The 20,055-nt window shown below is 50.7% G+C and overlaps 7 protein-coding genes and 3 non-coding genes across 10 annotated transcripts; 5 read left to right on the forward strand and 5 right to left on the reverse strand.

The window, feature by feature from the left end:
- Nucleotides 1-2,827: 2,827 nt before the first annotated feature.
- BO82DRAFT_370804 (putative amino acid transporter) lies at nt 2,828-4,487 on the forward strand (the record flags this gene model as incomplete). Its single annotated transcript, XM_025637235.1, has 5 exons — nt 2,828-2,936; nt 3,003-3,111; nt 3,171-3,286; nt 3,345-3,587; nt 3,649-4,487. The coding sequence occupies 5 exons, from the start codon at nt 2,828-2,830 to the stop codon at nt 4,485-4,487; spliced, it is 1,416 nt and encodes a 471-aa protein (XP_025496622.1).
- Nucleotides 4,488-5,682: 1,195 nt separating this feature from the next.
- On the forward strand, nt 5,683-5,755 carry BO82DRAFT_t22. The gene has a single exon. It is a non-coding gene; the product is annotated as a tRNA-Lys (tRNA).
- A 447-nt stretch (nt 5,756-6,202) lies between these two features.
- BO82DRAFT_397596 (uncharacterized protein) lies at nt 6,203-7,792 on the reverse strand (the record flags this gene model as incomplete). The annotated part of the gene is made up of 1 exon (XM_025638949.1): nt 6,203-7,792. The coding sequence occupies one exon, from the start codon at nt 7,790-7,792 to the stop codon at nt 6,203-6,205; it is 1,590 nt and encodes a 529-aa protein (XP_025496623.1).
- An 845-nt stretch (nt 7,793-8,637) lies between these two features.
- BO82DRAFT_397597 (uncharacterized protein) lies at nt 8,638-9,151 on the reverse strand (the record flags this gene model as incomplete). The annotated part of the gene is made up of 2 exons (XM_025638950.1): nt 8,638-9,033; nt 9,110-9,151. 2 exons carry the CDS (start codon nt 9,149-9,151, stop codon nt 8,638-8,640), a joined length of 438 nt encoding a protein of 145 aa, XP_025496624.1.
- A 760-nt stretch (nt 9,152-9,911) lies between these two features.
- On the forward strand, nt 9,912-10,772 carry BO82DRAFT_397598 (uncharacterized protein; the record flags this gene model as incomplete). Its single annotated transcript, XM_025638951.1, has 3 exons — nt 9,912-10,010; nt 10,093-10,439; nt 10,559-10,772. 3 exons carry the CDS (start codon nt 9,912-9,914, stop codon nt 10,770-10,772), a joined length of 660 nt encoding a protein of 219 aa, XP_025496625.1.
- A 2,056-nt stretch (nt 10,773-12,828) lies between these two features.
- Nucleotides 12,829-14,098, forward strand: BO82DRAFT_325522 (putative nicotinamide N-methyltransferase). Its single transcript, XM_025632876.1, has 2 exons — nt 12,829-13,418; nt 13,471-14,098. The coding sequence occupies exons 1-2, from the start codon at nt 12,929-12,931 to the stop codon at nt 14,004-14,006; spliced, it is 1,026 nt and encodes a 341-aa protein (XP_025496626.1). The 5' UTR covers nt 12,829-12,928; the 3' UTR covers nt 14,007-14,098.
- A 421-nt stretch (nt 14,099-14,519) lies between these two features.
- On the reverse strand, nt 14,520-15,261 carry BO82DRAFT_350147 (uncharacterized protein). The gene has a single exon (XM_025634068.1). It carries the CDS (start codon nt 15,123-15,125, stop codon nt 14,766-14,768), a length of 360 nt encoding a protein of 119 aa, XP_025496627.1. The 5' UTR covers nt 15,126-15,261; the 3' UTR covers nt 14,520-14,765.
- A 2,327-nt stretch (nt 15,262-17,588) lies between these two features.
- Nucleotides 17,589-17,660, reverse strand: BO82DRAFT_t27. The gene has a single exon. It is a non-coding gene; the product is annotated as a tRNA-Arg (tRNA).
- A 375-nt stretch (nt 17,661-18,035) lies between these two features.
- On the forward strand, nt 18,036-18,107 carry BO82DRAFT_t23. Its single transcript has one exon. It is a non-coding gene; the product is annotated as a tRNA-Arg (tRNA).
- A 715-nt stretch (nt 18,108-18,822) lies between these two features.
- BO82DRAFT_415541 (aspartate/glutamate racemase family protein) lies at nt 18,823-19,638 on the reverse strand (the record flags this gene model as incomplete). Its single annotated transcript, XM_025639962.1, has 2 exons — nt 18,968-19,638; nt 18,823-18,878 (listed from the first exon to the last, which is right to left on the reverse strand). Exons 1-2 carry the CDS (start codon nt 19,443-19,445, stop codon nt 18,823-18,825), a joined length of 534 nt encoding a protein of 177 aa, XP_025496628.1. The 5' UTR covers nt 19,446-19,638.
- Nucleotides 19,639-20,055: the final 417 nt, after the last annotated feature.

Here is a 20,055-nt window from a genome sequence, read left to right on the forward strand (position 1 = left end):
TGTTCGCAGGCGGAAGAGGATTGGTTACATGTTTGGGACGCTTGATGAGTCCACAGTATAGCACACAAGCGTTCGACTCGATACGAGACGTCGGTACGGAGTGTGGTAGAAGGTCCTTTGCGCCAGAAGAGTCGTGGGAAAAGGCTTTTCCATTCCTCTTTTTTTTTTCTTCCTCAATGCCGTTTCTATGTTCATTATGATGAGTCGCAAGGAAAGTGGGGCAGACTATGTTGAAGCAGAGCTCATTCACCTCACGAAGCCTCACTACCAGCCCATTACCTTTGCCACTTCAGACGTTTGCAGTTCAGATCTCCCTGACCTGGGCAAGGAAAGATGTAATCTTCTTCGCAGAAGACGCGACTCTTGCTCTTTCAAATCCTCATCCGCATCCGCATCCTCCCTTTCATCATAGCTAGGGCATACAGTCGGATCGCTCTACGCAGAAAATTCTCAGTATCAACCCATCATTTCGCAGACCCGTCACAACCTTGATGAATTCCTAGCACTCCCCCCTCCAGTAAGACAGCATTGAGTACCCTCAAGCCCACAACTGGAGCAACACAACAGCTTTGACGAACCCCCACAGAGCAGACATCTCTACGTGATGAAGAATACTCTCGGATCCGTCCTCTTACGAATCCACAGCGTATAGATCTTCACCCCGTCCGGCAGCAACTCGTGAGGCTTCAGCATATCACAATCATCACCATCGGCAGGCACCCCCAACGGAACAACACAGACGGATCTGTAGGCGCGACGGGCTGACCGTCAATATTCTGGGGAAACAATCATGTTAGAGATGCCGCCTGCCTCAGTGCTGTGATACTGAGTTATGAGAGCTGAAAGTGTACATCTTGGAGTTGGAGCTTTAAAAGATTACGCTTCCTGGGTGCCACTAGTTGTAGAGTCACGCCACTGATGTAATGAAGATAGTTCTCGCTTTAGTCAATTGATATGCATTTTCGAAGAGAGGCTCACCTTCGCTTTCAAATTTACTCTGCGAGTTTTATTGATTTTTCACTTCTCTGATCTAAATTTGAGTTCTTTTGGAGTCATATGCCTCGGTCAGTAGGAAATGCTACATATACCCATAGCATCGAGACCCAAAATTTGGTTTGAGCCTTAGAGCGTGGAATGGTGTATATATATAAGTCTCACATGAAGATTGTCGGATACGACAGAAAGAGTTGGATGTTGTAGCTAAATCCTGGTCGCTTTGGTTGCCTCATCCCTCAGGCAGGAATACTCGGATGAATATAGGTCTTGGCATCACGGACTCTGGCGTAAACCCTAGTGGCCGGAAATGGAATAGTGCTCCCGTATATTCACCGCCTCCGCGTCCGAAGTTTTTCTGCCCAATCTTGATCTGCTCCTTGCTTCGAGCCCTAGCGTGTGGTGTGCGTGTGCACGGCCCATCTCAGTCCTTGCTTGTGCTTGGTGACTTAACATTCACCCACGGTCTAAACATGAGTTGATGGCGAGGCATTGACTACCAACTTCGGCGGTTGTATGCTTTGGTCAGATTCTGCAAGCACAAATGAAAATTCTTGTGTAGGAAAATCAAGCACAGTGCTTAGTGCTGTTTTGAGCTGTGCCATTGCTCCTGAGCATCCGAAGGATCTTATGAAAGTTAACTTCAGAGCCTACCTATGTTGCTGACAGCAGGGTTATATGCCTGTTCAAATCAGTTTCCAAGAGTTATAACTTTTGTGGACGGTCTTTGGAGTTGAGCTTCAAGTAAAGCTGGTCAGTGGGTATCACAAATGGAGCCCGTACTGCGGAGCTGCCGATTGCTGCTGTGGGGGTGATAGTTTATCCACCATCGAGACTCCATCAAAGTCAAGTGCCACTTTCGTTCAACACAGCTGGAGCTACATAGTCCGTAGTAGAAGTCAAACCCGCTAGCCTTGATAGGCCATACAAAAGTAACTATCATATCGGATGATGAGGTAGGTTGCACTGCGGTAGCCCTAGCCGTTGCTCAGTTACGGTCTGGTCGAAGGATCGCAGGATTCGAGAATCACGCAAGCCACTGGAAGTAACATGATCAATACGAGGCCTTCCAAACATCTGAGTTGACGAAGAATTTGCAAAGCTTAGCATGGTTTGCCCATCATCGCCAAATGACGCCATCCGCAGCACACGTGGTGTGCGAATTCCCATGAGCCCATGAGCCAGTGGAACCCCTGCCAACCCCTCCAGGAACACACTTCGCAACCTTAATTTGTAGTGTCAACCACAAGGCTGTCAACTTAATCTCGCCCATCCATACCATTTATCAAATCACCAATTTACTCCAAAACAAAGCGAATTTGCAACCATCAAATAGTGACACCACTTTGTCCACGGTCACCCTGATTATGTAAGGGTCATGGCAGGGTAACATTGGCTGCCTCTTTCCAATCCAGATTCGGCCATCTCCGAGCACACTGCAGGTGCTGCAGTCAGCTCGACGGTCGCCTTTCTGACTTTCTGAAATCCTTCCTTGCCACTGCCCAGCGCGCCTGCTTAGCTTGCTGAAATCTTTTTTTTCTTTCCCTTACTTTCATATCCTCATCATAGGTGGTTCGCATCTGAGTTTGCCTCCATCGTGCTCCGCCCATCAGCAAGCTAAAGAGGAACGCATGTTCCTGGTTGGCTATCTGGGGCCTTATCGCGAACATCGGTCGCGCTATCACGCCATAGCACCCCAATCAACCCGCCCACCACTAGTGCTGCGTCTAGAACATATTGATTGTTTAAAACCCTGCAGCCTCCGCGGAAATACGGCCTCCTCATACTTCGCTGCGGAATCGTGCACTTCGACAACAACCACAATCGTTTCGCGATGATCCATGACGAGAAGAAGGAGCCGGTGCAGCAGCCCGCTGATGTCGACGAGTTCGATTCCGATGGATACAGTTCGGCGGAGATCTTGAATGCGCTCAAGAATGAGGGTATGCTGAGATGACTATTCTGATGGCGAGGATCGTGGCTAATTTTCGGTTGTGCACATCGAACAGACAACCAACATGAGATCCAGCTCCGGACCATGTCGTGGCAGAAGGGGGCGTGGCTGCTGTGCGGAGAGCAGGTTTGTCTGGCTATCATGTCGCAGTCCTGGTCGCTGTCGTGAGTTGAGCTGATACGTGATTGTGTGCCATGGGTACTAATGGCTGTTGGGTTTTTAGAGTCCTAGGGTGGGTGCCAGGGATTATCACCATGGTGCTTTCCGGGATCCTGTTCTGGATCACTTCAACGACCATGCACAAGTTCATCATGAAACATCCGCAGATCCGAAATATTTGTAAGGGACTCTGGTAATTCTTGCGACTTGAAATCGATGCTAACGATAGCATGGGCAGGCGACTTCGGATTTTATGCGTTTGGCAAGAGTCGGATCGCCTACGCATTTGCCGGGTTCATGCTGATGGCGAACAACATCCTCCTGATCGGTTTCCACATCTTGACCGGGGCCAAGATTCTCAACACCTTGTCGGATCACTCCCTCTGTACGGTGGTGTTCTCGGTGATCTGCACGATCATGGGCGTGGTGCTCTCCGTTCCTCGGACGCTGCACCATGTCTCCTTCATGTCCATGTTCTCATGTGAGTTCTCGGATGAAAGACGATTGAACCCACCACGGATTGCGCTAACCTACCTCCGTAGCGGCCTGTATGGCCATTGCCATCCTTCTGTTCCTTATCTTTGCGGGGATTGAGACAGCGCCACTGTATGGGTACAACGGGAACTACCCCACCGACGGTCCCGTGCGCACCTACGCCTTTCCCCTTCCCGGCACGACCTGGGTCAACTGCATGAACGCAGTCCTCAACATCACCTTCCTCTGGGTGCCCCAGATCCTCTTCCCGAGCTTTATCGCCGAGATGGAGCGTCCGCAGGACTTCCCCAAAGCCCTCGCCGTCCTCACCGGGATCTCCGTCATTTTGTTCATCGTCCCCCCGGCCATCGGATTCCGCTACCTGGGCCAGTACTCCACCGCGCCCGCATTCGGCAGTCTGGGGACGGTCGCGTATAAGAAGGCCTCCTTTGGGTTCGTCATCGCGCCCACACTCATCATCGCCGTCATCTACGCCAACGTCAGCGCCAAGTTCGTGTTCGGGCATCTGATGGGTCGGTCCCGCCACGCGCACAGCAACACGGTCATCGGCTGGGGGGTGTGGCTGGGCCTGATGGCGGCGATCTGGATCCTGGGCTTCATTTTCTCCGAGGTCATCCCCAGCATGGGCGACTTCCTGTCTCTGCTGGGTGCGGCGTTTGACTCGTTCTTCGGATTCATCTTCTTTGCCGTGGCGTACTGGCAACTATACAGGGGCAAGTTGTTCGCCGGCGCTGGCCGCAGCATCATGACGGTGATCCATGTGTTTGTGATGGTGTGCGGGTTGTTTCTGTTGGGCCCGGGGCTGTATGCGGCCGTCGAGGCGATCATTGCGGACTATGCCGGGGCGGTTTCGCCGGCGTTCAGCTGCGCGAATCTGGCCTTGTGATATGTGATGATTACGTTTGTACTTTGCTTCTTTTGTGAATATGATGAACAGAACATTGATTTGTAAATTGATGGTTTCATATGACGTTGTATCAGTAAAGGTGGGTCTGTGGTCCGGTTCAGTATGGAGCACTGTATGCGGGTGACTTACCCTACGGTGCATGTCCGGTTGGCTGTTGTCTTTCGTGACTATGCTATGTGTTTCGATTTCGGGTCATGACACACCCCGCCGGTGGCTCTAGTACTGTAAGAACACCAGCCTTCAGCTGTCTACTTTCTTTGATGTTCATCACCCTCTGGTTTCCTGGTACTTGTCACTTTTTGCTTCTCTCCCCTCTTTCTTTCATCATCTCATCCTTCACATAACCTGGTAACGTTTTGTCTTTTCACACTTCTCCCAACCTCACTCTTTCTCGCTCGCTTATACCCACTTCTTGTTTCGATTGATCCGCCCATATCGTTTTTCTTGGTGGTATTGATTACTACCCCGATGCTCTGTTTGTTAACCTCTGGACATGGGTTCTTGCCTCCTGCATAGCAATTTGCGCGATTCGGCACGCGATCTATTCCGCGACTTGCCCGTCTGCAGATAGGTCTACGTTCGGCACGGTCACTCAGTCCGCGCGACGCCATGTATATCAGCACGACTCTTATTGTGGGCGACGCGATCAGTCGGCCGGAATGCTTGCGCTGTGGCTTCTTGCCTGAATGGTCAGGCACCAATCACTCTGGGGAGGTCATCCGCCTTGGCACTCCGCTACCGTCGACTGGGTGGGCGTCGGCGATGATGTGTACCGTGATGGTCAGTCGAATACCTACTTATTGTTATATATGTTGGGAGTCCTCATAGTGCCTTGCAGGTCAAGGCAGTTGGCCTATACTACGATATGTAATACACGCATGTGGAGGCGGACTGCTGACCGGATCTGGGTGATGAGCCAGCGCTCTCCCGCTCATATATATCACCGCATCACAGTCGCACATTTTGCTGCAAACCCACGGATCCCGCAATTCGTTGACATCTAGAAGCACCTGCTAGCTCAGCCTTGGGGATGAGGCCAGCTATGTCTACTGCAACCTCTGTCTCTACCTCAAACTGACCAAGGGGGGTGCAAGCGGTGATGCAGCCACATACTACATAATGACTTTTGTTGTGGGGTATGTACGTAACTAGTGCACAGCACTTCAACCAACCAGCCCGGCTAGCTCAATCGGCAGAGCGTGAGACTCTTAATCTCAAGGTTGCGGGTTCAACCCCCGCGTTGGGCTTTCACTTTTTGTTTGTTTTTTTTTTTTTTTGGAGGTGCTGGCTCGGTAAGAGTGGGGCGCCTGCATGCAGGCCCAGATGCGAGCGGGTGGGTCTCCCGATGCAAAGGCCCGGATTTTCTTATTTTGCATTTTTCGGAGGATGGAGCGATGCATTACTTACTTACTCATGTGGAATGTTTCATGCGCTGTGCAGTGGGACAAGTAATCAGGAGATGTTTACTGCTACGAACAGGTAGACTGTGGTTCAAAGGGGGATCGACAAGCATAACGTATCTAGTTTGTTGACAGATTGTGATGCACAAGCAATACTCGTGTAGTTACGTCGATCACTCATAGCCGTGGTTTTCAGTATGTATCTACTATCGCATGTTTTTGAAATCCAGCTGTTCGTAATCGGATTTCTATATATATCACTATATAATAGCCAAGAATTCCACTATAGATCCCCTAGCGCAGAAAAAACAATCCCCACCCTAAAAAAACAGTACCTGCCGAAGCGTCAACGGATCCGCGAACAACCCATCCCACTCCGGATGCTCCTTCTCCAGATACAGCAGCTGGCCCCACCAATCCCGGTGACACCCCAGACGCAGCAGACAGACACGAAATCTCCGCGGTATGGTCGGCCTCCAGATGCTGGACCAGCGCGCCCAGATTCTCGAAATCCTGCGCGCAGAGCGGGCAGAACCGCGGCTGAGGCGGGCGGATGCGCGGTGGCTGCGCCTGCGGCCGCGGCCGCGGGATGTACTGTTGCTGCGATTGCAGGAGCAGTTCCATTTGGATTGGGTTTGCGGGTGGGGGTACTGGTGAGGTCAGTGAAACACACGATGTAAACGATATCGAAGACCGCCGTCGACGCTTCAGATGTCGAGGTTCAAGTACCGGGCTTGCTTCGGCGGTGATTTTACCCCTACCGGCCTTAGCACCAGTGCTGGTACTGTTACCTTGATTACTGCTGGTGATGGCACTGCGAGAGCCCCGCGCCTCGGCTTCACGCAGATGCTTCCGCCAAAAATGCTTCTTGTACCCCTGCGACGTCTCCATGCACCATCCGCAGGGTTCCGTCGCGGTGGTCGTCCCGGTCCCGGTCCCGGTCCTTGTGGGGAGGGGGAAGGTGCAGATGAAGTGGCCTTCTTCGGTGCGCTTGGAGTAGTGGTAGCATGCGGGCTCGAGGATGGGTCTTTTGGTGTCTGTGGGGGTGGTGGGGTGTGGGCTTGGGGTTGGGACTGGGGCTGGGATTGGGGTAACGTTAGTCGGTGCTGGGCCGGTCATGATGCTGACCTCTCGTTCCGACTCGGGAAGGAGGGGCGGAGGCAGGAGATGCAGCGGTGGTTCGTTGGACTCCGCCTCCACGGCCAGAAGGAAATCAGTGAGAGTAATGACAGGGGCAGGGGCAGGGGCAGGGGTAGCTATCGCAGTCGTGGTCGTGTTCGCGGTGCTGACACCACTAATACCACCACTTACCCCACAAATCTCGCAGGAATGCCCTACATCCGCCGCCCGTTCATGCGCCCGGTGATGATGGCTGAGGTAGTTCGGCCACGCGCTGAATTGCAGATTACAGGACCGGGTGGTCCCGTCCGGTGCGATGGAGATGTAGGTGCATATGTAGAGTCCTGCTGAGGTGCGGATGTAGTGATACGGGGTGGTGATAACGGGCCGGGAGGCTTCAGGGGTGACGGGGGCCGAGGGTGGGCTGGGAGTCGGGATTGGGGATGGGCCTGGGATCTTCTGCTCCTGGGGCTGGTCGCCCTCGATCCCACAGGTTCGGCACCTGAAAAGCGCTGCTGCCGGGGAGGGCTGATGGCTCCTCTGCTGCTGCAGCGCGTAGAGACAGGGCCGGTGGTACATGGCCCTAAATTTCGGGCAGAAGTATAGTTCGTGGCTTAGTAGGGCTTTGTCGCTCAGGATGCAGACCGCACATCCCGTGGGTGTTGGGCTGGGGATTGGTTGAAAGGAGACCACTTGCTGCTGAGATGGGAGCTCCGACAGCGGAAAAGCCGCTGGGCTGGGGCTATGTGGCACAGTGGTCGGCATTGCTCAGTCATTGGCCCTGGATTGTTGCTTGGGAGATCTGTCCTTGAGGTAAGTAATATAGTAGCGAGTGGGCAAGACAAAGAAGACAGAGTGATCTTCAGTCTTCATATAGGAGAGCTCTTGAAGAAGATTTCTGGTAGACAAAGGCATTTTGGGCTGCGTGTAGAGATATTCGAGTAAATCTCTTGTGTAGATCGACTGGTAAAGTTGTTTATGCTGTATAATCCTGGGTTTTCTTTGTAGTGGATGCTTAAGTCGCAGATTCCGAGCTAATTAGCCGTTGTTTGTCTGGGGAAAGATAACGTCCGCCATTTGGCGCAATCACAAAGGCAGATATCGAGATCAAGCCGTGTGGAGAAGATCGGAGTCTTGTCAGCCAACGATTGATTGACCCTAAGACATCGAGATCAGTTGATTAAATTAGAGAGTCAAGAGTTTTCATCTCAGGAGGTGTATGGTATGTTGATGAGCTTGATGATTGTCGTACCGTCTCAACGCTGCCGCTCCTATGATTCATTGTAGGGCTGCAGAGGCAACCTGTTGAGGAGAGGTCTTAACCGTCAAAATCAGTCCCATGATAGTGGTGGACGATTGGCACCAGGTGAGCAGAAGACGATGATATCAAGGAAACCTCAATCAAATAGAAGCCTAGGCAACCGGTTCCAAAGAGAAGAGAAGAAATCCATAGATAGAACAAATGAAGTGCGATTAAAGGTGGCTACCAAGCACTTTTGGCTAACTCACTGCTTCGGCCACTTCACCTCATCCTAATTCCCCAGTATGTCTCAGGCAAAAGACCCAACCCTGTGCATATGCCACACAAGCCCGTCAGTAAATGGTAAAAATCAAGGATTGCACTTGGTAAAATACCCCGAGCCCTGGTAGTCGATGAGGACATTGAGATGGATCACGACGCCACAGAACTGGAGCGTTTCGTCCTTCGCCTGGATGTACAGGACGCGGATAGGGGTTTTATCCCGATCATCGGCCTTTTTGTCCTTTTTCCACTCCTTGATCTTTGAGCCCTCCCAATAGATTGGATACTCATACATGTCCACTTTGCTCTTGTTGCATCCCTTCACACCCCACTGAATCTTGTTTGCGTTCTTGAAGTCGTGAGGGTCGCCGCTCTTGCCCTTGGTGAAGCCAGCAGCGTTGGCCCGAGCCTTGGCAGTATCGACATTAACATGGAATTTTTTGACATCAGACTTGTTTGTCTTGGGCTTGCAGATGAGCCATCTCTGTTTACAAGAATCATTGTTAACCTCAAAGTGAGAAAGGATTAGGAAAGGCATATAGAAAAGGGTGTGAACAAACTCCCTGTGCCACCTTAGCGACTGTATGCTCGATATCTTCCATGTCTGTCTTTCAAAGGCAGCGCGATAACCTCCGTGCATTCGAAGGCAACGAGATAACTTCCGCGCCTCCCAAAGGCAGCGCAACAGATATCGGAATCAGAAGAAGGAAAGGCAGAAGAAGCTTAAAGAGCTGCATTTTGGATTTCTCTTTTCTTCATGTAGTGAATGTTAGAATAGTTCCAAGTGTTTTATAGAGATTCGGGTTACGGAAGCTGAGGTCTTCTTGAGCAGAGAGAGAAGCTACTTGAAAAGAAACAGCGGGAAGGTGTTGTTTGATATATGAGAGATTTGTTCTGTCGTGTGCTCAGGGGAAAGAGGAAGGACCTGAGATTATAAGGTAGATGAAGGCGCATCTAGAGATGTGGTACACAACTTGGGGCCATTTTGATGGTTGTTCATTCACTTCGAGCCGGTACTCTGAAGTATGACAAGTCCCACTACAAATAAGCTGATTGCCATGTCAAACCGATCTTTACCTGGAAATGACCAGGCGAACTAAAGGTGTATCATGAGATGTGGTACATGACAGGGGCTGGCTTTGTAGCCATTCATTCACTTTGAACCGGGTGCTCAAATAGGACAAGTACACTACCCCTGCATACAGGCTCGGAGTGAATGAGCTGACTTTTTTTCCGGGCCAAGCGTCAACAGTTGCTCCTTATCTCGGAAATCTTTCTGTCTTCCTCCATCTTATCGTCTTCTCTTCCCCACTCATCACACTTTCTTCGCATCAGTTTGCATCTTTCAAGGAGAAGAATATCATGGACTCCAAAGACACCGTCAAAGGGCACGCGTGCCTCCCGCTCAACCTCTACGAAGAATGGGACGACGAAGGGGACCTCGCTTACAAAAACATCCTCGTCAGTCTGGTCGAAGGAAACTTGCCCCCTCTGAGGCCGTTCGTCAAATCGACGCAGTCTTGCTCCAACACTACGCATTAAGCGACCTTCTGCGCAGCAGGCCAGTCCCTACCAGCTCACCCCGGAGGAAATCGCAAGAGGTTTGACAAGCATCCGCGAGCTCGCGTCATCAGCTTGGGGCCAAGTCAAGAGGATCTTTCAGTGGATTGCCGTATTGTGTAGCGCAGTCCCACCCAGCCACTCAGCCCAGAACCGCATTATCATGTTCATGGAGGCACTGCGCGCAATGCCCTTACATAAAGTTCTGTGTCTAGGGCCCGACTCCAACGAGGGAAAAGACGTTGAGCCATTTGAGGAGATGCCGCTGTGGCCTCTGGGCAAGAACTGGTGTGGATCGGCGGACGCCTTTCGTCGAGAGATTCCGCGTATGTGCGTTACTTTCCTTTTCGACCTTCGGTTTTGCTTGATTTTGCCTTCCCTTTTTTTTGATATTGATCGGCTGGCTCTGCTCAGACTGCTAACGGTTTTTCTTTGCTATCAACCAACAGCCTGCGGTTACAACTGCACACAACGCAACCTAAAGGCCAGAACCGGTCGAATGACCTGCGACGAATAACATTTCCGGTGGCGCAACTTCCAGTCCGCGATCGCGCGCATCACAGTCCTGGGTCTCGTGGAGTGCCGGTTCCTCAGCTCCCTGGAGAATATCATCCCTGGCGGCCGGAACTATGCCCCATCCAAAACGACAGCAATCGCATGTGATCTGGATCGCGGGGGTGCAGTGGATCCTGCTAGACGGGGAGTACGTCTACGCGGAGTGCAAGAAAAGGGACAAGGTCACCGACCCAGTGCGGCAGATGTGGAGCATGGGTCGGTAGGGTCTGTGGAAGCAGCTGTTTCTGCGCATTGTTTCCGGGGAGATTCGCAGGTTCGATATGGATGTCAAACAGCAGGCGGAGCTGGCGCTTCTGCGGATGACAGCGTGTGAGGAGGGAGAATGCGTGAGGTGCTGAGTTGCATATCATCGCTTTAATCTACTTTTGTTATCTGGTTCTGTGTCTAAGTTCTACTTGCTATCCCGCGCAATCAGTTTTGATTCTACATGTAGCATCTATCAGAGACGGAAGATCTATCCCTTTGACTTCTACAGTCCATTTCACTTCAAAAGCTGTCATTCAAAACTTGGTCAAGAAGGATGTGAAACACACATTGAACAAACTACATAGAATGTCTAGAAATAGAGAACGACCCCCATGTATTCCTGACTTATGCCCACTCTCCCTCTACCCTTGCCCGAACTCAGAATCAATTAGGTCGATGTGCTCCAGATTATCCTTGGCAGCGGCTTTCCACCCCATCTCTCGGACATCATACGGCTAACCATACTGCTCTTTTAAGGGTCTCTTGAGTCTCGGGTACTACAATATAGCATAAGGAATCCTCGAGTAACAAAAGAAGAAAGCGGGGGGCCATATACAACTCCTTTCCACTCTTATTGGTAGAAATCGTGACCGTGAGTGCTCCCCGCCGAAATGAGGTGGAGAAATCTCAGCCTTTGAACGTAGTCAGCAAACATGCCAGTGCATATTGGGCATAGAGACTACGATAGTCATCATCTGCCGTTGTCATCTAGGGGTGCCTCATCTCACTCCCATAATCGGATGGTATCTGGGTAACATGAGTTTAGTCTCCAACGTGCCCGCGGCATATGCACTGTGTAAGATGGATCACACGCACATCCTTCCGTATACAGGATAAACTGACCCTCATCCGTTGCGAAGCCAAACGCGATCCTGCGGGCGCAAGATCTCGCGGCGCACCGGGTCGCGTCAGTACGTCCTGGGTCAAAAAAACATACAACAGAAGGGATTCGCTGGTGGTCACCCACCCAACTACTAACCTCCCGGCGTGTGGCTTAAGTACGGCTGAGCGGACGGGAAGCCCTGTTTTCCACACCCTGTGGTCGTATGTGCCGGAATAATTCATAACAGTTATCATACCCTAATCTCAAAAAACTCTTGACAGACACTACAAACTATAGAAACAATTACATGCCGACGTTTCTTTATCTGCAATATATTGAAAGGTCAGACTTTCTCATATAGAGGAACTTTAAGGTTTGGACCGGTTCTTGGTTTGTTGCTAACTTAGTTAGCTTATATTCATTGTGTTCTGAGATCAGGCTAACACAGGTTTCCATACATTGTCACTGAGGCTGTCCAATCAAGTATATCTAAGGATAATAAGCATGAACTACTGTTACTAACCCCTAAGGAATTAGCGCGAATGTGGATGGCGTAGGTTTTTAGTGTTCCGAAAACAACAGTAAGCTAGTAACACACAAGACCATTGTTTCTGGTGGGGTAAATACATGAGTTCCGACTAGTGATTTATTGTTATATTGTTACATTACCATGACGCCGACACATGACCTATGGTCTTGTATCATCATATTGATTTATTCCATATTTACCTGTGTCTGCTGTAATCCCTGTCTGATTGCTTATTTGAGCAGCAGAGAAATCCTTTTATCACAATAGTTATATGGAGAGCGAGCTATATCTTTCGACGATCGTACTAAGAAGCTAAGAAGCTATATCGATACTTGGATGGTAAAGTCGAAGAGGAGGGGTGTACATTATCCTTAAAAGTATAGCGCGGTTATCGGGTAATGGAAGATCGTTATAACGAGGTCTTACAGCAGAGGGGAAAGTAGCAACCGACGGGCGCAGAAACGGATCGAAGGCACGACGGGCTCCATTGGGTGGATCAGTGGGACGGATAAGTACATCCTTCACAAGTTCACAACCCCTCAAGAACCGAATTCACTCTGAGCTCTCTTTTCTCTCCGACGGCAGATAAGCAGCAAATTTACTTCTGGTCGGAGAATATAGTAGTTAGTCACTTGAAAAAAAAAAATGCTTCGGTCTCGTCTTCGCCCTCTCCCCGCCTTATCTCACCTTTCATCGACGGATGACCCGCGCGATGATGATGCTGCCGCGGCCGCGGCCGCCGAAGATGAAGCCGAAGACATCTTCGCGGCTTTTCTCCCCCACCTCTTACCCGACGATGCACCCCAGTTCCACGGCGACCCGGGCCAATGTCTCCTCTACTCCTCGCCGCGTTACGGTGATCTGACCATCCAAGTTCCGTCCTACCCAGATCAAAAGAGTGGGAGTGCATCCAGTAGTAGCCCGCCAGAGAGTGACTCGGTCGCATCGGCCGGGATTGTAATAGACTCAACCTCCGACTCAGGTCAAGTTAGCGCACAGAGGAGTTTATTCGCTCATTTCCTGTGGAGTGCCGGTCTGGTGGTTGCGGAGGCTGTCGAGGATGCTCATGCTGGCCACGAACATGTCGACGAGATGTGGAAGGTAGAAGGAGAGAAAGTCCTGGAATTAGGCGCTGGTTTGTCTCCATTGTGTCAGGTTGCCCTCGATATACTCACATTCCGGAACAGGCGCTGCACTCCCATCGATAGTCTCGATCCTTGCGGGCGCTGCAGAAGTGACCATCACAGACCATCCCTCGTCGCCTGCTCTGAGGGGTGCAATTGCGTTCAACCTGAAACGCAACATCCCGGCAACGAACGGATGTGCGGTCTCCATCCAGCCCCATGAATGGGGGACTCTGGCCTCGGACTCCTGGGCGGTGGCGAACCAAGGCCAATTCACACGCATCATCGCAGCCGATTGCTTCTGGATGACGTCGCAGCATAAGAACCTGGCACAAACGATGAAGTGGTTCCTTGCCCCGGAAGGGAGAATCTGGCTCGTTGCGGGACTTCATACGGGACGGTCGGTTGTTGTGGACTTTCTGAAGACAGTGGTGAAGATGGGCCTGGAGGTTGACACGATCTATGAGCGGGATCATAACACGAGTTGGACAGAGGGCGATGGCGAGATCAGACGAGATTGGGCTGAGTTTAGGGAGGAGGAAGGGCCCGAGAACAGATCGAGGTGGTGCATTGTTGCTCGATTGAAACACGCTGGTTAGTTCATATATAACCATCAGGAAGGGCGGGATTATGGATTATAGATCCAGACGAAGGTAATCTCTTCTCCTATAGTTCAATGAATGAATGCTCCGGATTTGCCGCAAACATCCTAATAACTTGACCCACAACGGCGAGATATTGAAACAGCCACCTTTGTCTGTAAGACGGAAAGTAGATAATCTATCTATATTCGGGTCTTCCCTGAGATCCGGTGGTCTGTTGGGCGTTTCCCAGATCGAGGATACGCATGGTGTGGAAACTGTTCTGTTCAAATGCACTCTTCTGAATCCACCCCGTTCGTAGTTGCGACCGAACTGGATATATCACAAAGCCACATCTAAATTATCCAAGATCAACTTTGTTTCAACTTATTGAAGGCTATTGGCTTGTGTGTCAGTACACATGGTAGACACAAGATACAAGGTGTGAGTCTACTGATCCTTTTGTCTATGATTGAGGCGTCTGCTGCCTAAGGCCACGGCGGCTTGCGTTAATAACACATCCTAGTTTAGAAAGAGCGCATCAAGACCTGGTCAGAATATGAAGTGAAACAGTCAATTCGGATTTGAGATCAGATCCCTCCCCAAGTATTACACCAGCACCTATCTTCCTGCGGGTCAGAAAAAACTGGCGATCACATAATTTTGATTAGACAGTAGGGGGGGCAACCGCAAAGCTCCAGCCTTACAGAATCAGTTTTCACTCACGACCAACCCCAGCGCAACATCCAACCTAGGGACATACGTCCCCACCCCCTTCTAAGCCCTCATATGATCAGTAATCTCCACCTCAAAATCATAAGCATACCACCGATCGCCCTCCCACTTCATCAGCTTCCCAAACCGGTTGTACTCATGGTGACTGCGCTCCGGCTGCGTCTGCTCGCTGGAGAACTTGCCATTGAACCGGTAGTCTCTGCCATGGTTGTTGAGCAGGGTCGATCGATGGCCGACCTGCACGACTGCCGCGTCCGGATGCGCACACAGCTCGTTGTATAAGCGATTCGTCGCGTTCTCGTATCCAATGAGGTCGACCTCCGTCCAGTCCTTGGCGTGTTTGCCCTCCCAGTGGGCGTGGACGTTGGTTTTGTAGTGCTCAATGCTGCGGGAGGTGGTCATGATTGTTAAGCTCTGGAATGATTTAGAGCTTTGGTCTGTTTGATTCTAGCTAGTTCAGGAGATTGTGACGGGAGTGTCTGTTTCACTAAAGGTGTGGGACTGTCGATGGTGTATAGCTAGCTGTAGGGTGCTGAGTTGGCCCTGTCCGCACCGCTACCAACACCGGCATGGAGGCTTTTATACAATCCGGCAACCCGCAGCAGCAGTCGGTTTTGTCTTTCCCAATGACATCAGGAGTATGTGGCAAATGGCTGGATCAGATGACATCTCATGAAAGGCGGGGATGGAACCCCCCCTCTGGGATGGGCTGAAAGAGTGAATCTACACCTCGCATTGGCAGCATGTTGACGGTACGCCGGTTAATATTCAACATTTTTGCATTGGAGGTTCTTTGTGAAGCTCCATGCACAGCTCCTCACTTACACAACTTGAAGAGACGGATTTTGACACACAATAAACAGCAGAACACGAAAATCAAAGAAAAGGGAAGGAAAATCGACGGCAACATATCGCAATCCGCTCAACCTCCACTTCGTGATTTTTACTTCAGGCGGGGAAGGGTGGGCAGACAAAGCGGCAGCTGCCGTCATTATCTGTGTATGAGCCAATGGCTCCTCGACGATCGGACTCCGAGCCATGGGCGGGCAGGAGGTTCCTCCTGGTTTACTACATGGCAATTGATGCAACTGACGCCGCTGACCGTGAAGGTCGTGTAGTAGAACTTTAAATCAATAAGTCTCGATTGCTCTTCCCTATCCGAGTCGCGTCCGCGGTACGACTCTAATGACAGACACCGCCCCCCCTATGCAAAGGAACACGAAATATAGAGAATTACTGACTGTGAATAAGAAGACAGCACAGTAGACATAGCAAAGCTGATGCACGCAATCGACATAGGTGACAAACAGAAGACACGAGCGGTAGGTTTAGAGCTAGAAAACCGGCGGATAGGTTTGTGTGGGAGAGACCTCAGAAATCACCATCGGAATCAGAAGGGATCATTCCTCCAGGGACGGCTGGAACAAGAGCTATGAAATGTAAGAACAGATATTGTAATTCTTTTCTTGTTGTTGGGGTCTGCGTGACAGATTTGGAGAGCCACATTTACGTCACTGAACACATTGCAGGATAATTTTTTAGGTAAGAAGAAGCCGCAGCCTAGCTTATAGATCAATCGGTCATAGAAAAAAGCAGTCTCTGATTTAACCTATGATGTCGAATTGAGCCCTGAGTCCCCTTTTTGTAGGTAACTATTCGAGAACTTGGAAGACGAGGCACTTGATGCATAAAAGTGACTAGGCCATAAGGGAGGGGAGGGGGTTTAGCTGATTGGCATGGCAGAGCATCAAAGATGCCACGGCATCCGCGATACCGGACGCACCCTACGCGTTTACAAGGGCATACCTGTCAATTTCATGCACGGCCAGATCTTATACTGTATTATTGTCAAGGCTTATTTTCGAAAGATCGGCCTGCAATGTGTGAAATACGTGTCTCTACAACTCGATATGCCGGCTGTTCCGCTACATGACAACGGGGTCTCTCTGGGTCGGATTACAGACGGCCACCTCCACCAAGCTTAAAGTCGATAAAAATGTGCAAATAACCAAGAGAAAGCATATCGACCATATAGTTAGTCGAAAACTCTGGGTCTTTGCACAGAAATGAGGGGTTTGCCGAAATGGACCCCAGATGAGTCCACACCGGTAACGGCTTCAGTCGTCACGGAGTAAAGAGGCTTCTTAAGCTTACACTGAAAAGCGAGGAAAGCGTTTGGTAGTTAGGGGGATTGATGTTTAAGATAGTCACAAACTTGAGCGGCATTCACTTCTTAGTGCCAACATTGTTGAAAAATAGTACCGCATGAAATACTGCCGCCATCAGGAAATTGTATGAACTCCCATATCTAGACTCAAAGTCATCACTTGTGACTTCCTTATATGAGTGCCAGTTGGACATCATAAAGTAAATCAATGATCCCAATCCAGAATGTCATCCTTGTCATGGGGATGGTCGTCCTATTCGACGACTAGCTTCGATGGTCACCGACCCAAGTTGAACCACTAACCATCAACCACGAATCATATACTAGGAACAGCACCACTGGAATGAATGGGTATAAATTCTTGAAGCCGGCCGGCAAGGCTAGCTGTCAGGGCGCGCTAGGACTCCCTCCAAGCTTATGTTTATTTACTGGGATACTCGACCGTCACTTACTGTTCCCGCTCATGGGAAGCGAACAATAAGATTAAGATCAATTGACCTGGGCGCCTTGTTTTATTTTGTTTCCTCTCCCCCTCTTTCGTAACAAAAGACGAGAAGTTTTAAATGTGCATATTCTGTGCATGATATTTGCCATGACCAGGGACTAAGTGAAGGGAAAAAAAAAAAAAAAAAAGAAATTGGCGGTCGCGTCTGTGGTAATTCACCAAAGCGACTAAAGTACCACGGACTGCGTTCAACCGATCCACATGGGACTCGAACCCACAACCTTCGGATTAGGAGTCCGACACTCTACCATTGAGCCAATGGACCACAGTTAGACAAACTTGCATGTCAGAAGGTCCCGTGACGATGACTGAACCTCTTCAGTGAATGTTAGCAAAGCATTCACTGCTGTAAGTTGTTGGCGAAACACTATCCTTCCCAGCCAGTTAAATTACAACTCAGTGAATTGATTTGCAACTTGCTTAGGAAAAAAAAAAAAAAAAAAAAAAACCACTTGTGAGACAAAATATCTTGCTGAGAAAGCCCAATCTATCAATATGCTGTTATACCTATACCTAGTGATCCAAGCCATGGTTTCTATAATTTGGCTTTTATTCAATAAGTGAATTTCTTGGTTAGCTAGCATGCTAGTTTGATCTTTTTCCTCTGGAGCTCGTTATATTGTGGAATTGATAGATTTCGGGCCTATTGGCTCAATGGTAGAGCGTCGGACTCCTAATCCGAAGGTTGTGGGTTCGATCCCCATGTAGGTCGATGACATGCTTTTTTTTTTTTTTTTTTTTTTTCTTCGGCACTCTTTTGACCGAGTGCCTTACACCCAAATTCCCGCCCAGTTAACGTATCGCAAGCAGATTTTCAGAAAGAGTACTCCGTGGCTCCGCGATTATCAGTACAACCAGCAGATCTATGATCCTTGCAGTAGTCTTTCCATTACATGCCAAGGCAAGCTATCCCTGTTTATCCACCCGGATTACTACAGTAAACGTAGACACCCGAGCTAGAAGGAAGTCACATTTGCGCAACTGAAAACCAAGATGTGTCAGCTCAACACTGATTTACACCAAGTGCGATCTAAGGATTCCAGAAACTCTAGGGGTGGTCCGTTCACTGTAAGCGTCATCAGAAGGCCGGCTCCGGCGCGATCTGTCAAGCTGTTTCGAAACACGCCAGCAAAAGCCGCGGACTGTCCCACTCTGCCTTCGAGACAAATACTTTGATACCTCCAAAAAAGACTGAAGCAGTTTTGGAAATCCACCAGCGCGGTTTACGGGCGTAGGTTTCTCCATCTCTGCAGAAGTCCAACAATGGCTTTGATCCCGGTGGTTGCTCGGCCGACTGAAGGTGAGAAGATATCCTGGAGTCTTCCTTTCGTCAGGCTATTTCCGACGTGGTCTTCTCTTTTCCTGGTGCTGATGGTTGTGCTCCTGATGCTTTGGGCATGGTCAGGGTCAGTATATACTGTATCCTATCATCGGCCATCGCAATCACAAATAATCTTCAGGGGGGCATACGCCAACAAGGCACCTTGGAGATAAATCAGAAAGTATGCCATTGCATTACCAAGGTTGATCTCGACCCTCTCCAGCGCTGTCACTGATCCCCTCCCAACTCACACCCTTTGTACGATTTGACCTGACACGGCGGGTAGCTGACGCTGCTATGGCTCAGCCCCTGCTCGACCAAGGTGATGGCAAAGGCGACGGTGGTGGGCAAGGGGTCAACCACCGGCACAGCCATGCCTCTCTCCGCGAGAAACCCGCGGATCTCGCCCGCGCAGCCCATCAGCGCACCACAGCCTAGGATGACCGCGCCGGCGCCCTCTTGCTCCACCAGCTCCAGCGCCAGCCGATTCAGACCGTCCTGCACCTCGCGCACCCGGCGGTGGACGTCTAGCACGGTGATATCCACCGCGCGGCAGCTGACATACTGGCGCTCGTAGCCACAGTGCGCCGCGTTGGTCTGCAGGATCGACGCGATGCGGCTCAGGACGGTCACGATCCCGAAGCTGTGCGCCAGGGTCGCGGCCGTCGCCATGGAGACCTGCGCGACGCCCACGACGGGGATCGCGACCGCCTCGCGGAGGGCGCTCATGCAGCTGATGACCAGCGCGTGCGCGCCCGCCTTCTCGGCCAGGAGCTTCGTCGATGCGCGATTTGATCGAGGCCGGGCCGACGGTCAGGGAGATTTCGGTCACGTCCACGCTGGCGCGGCAGAGGCGGTCGAGTTAGGGCTTGTAGAAGGTGAGGTTCATGGTCACCGGGGTGATGATGACGATCTTTATTGCACGGGTCATGTTAGGGTCGTCGGCGCGAGTCATATTGGGCTTTGTTGAGGCGAAGGGAGGGGAGGGGCGGCGTGTCGTTTATAATGTTGTACTTGTACTTGGGGTTGGAATCATAAATTAACCCTGTACGTACGTCGCAGCACGCTCCTCCGTCTCTTATATCAGCGCCCCTTGAGGCGAGATACGCACAGTCCGCACTGCTACATCCTATGTATGAGTGAGGTTCCTGGAGTGAGGATAGGGGCCCCACGGCGCGCGACCTCGTCTCTTTGCTTCGTCTAATAGTAAGCACATTAACCGGATAATTCTGCTGTGGTCACCCCTTGCAGAAGTGAGGGGGAGCGGGAATCAACCATACCAACTACGTATACTTATGTCGGTGAGTGCAGAGTGTGCATCTGAGGATGCGTGTATCCA

Source organism: Aspergillus uvarum (genome assembly GCF_003184745.1).
Source record: "Aspergillus uvarum CBS 121591 unplaced genomic scaffold BO82scaffold_3, whole genome shotgun sequence".
NCBI lineage: Eukaryota > Fungi > Ascomycota > Eurotiomycetes > Eurotiales > Aspergillaceae > Aspergillus > Aspergillus uvarum.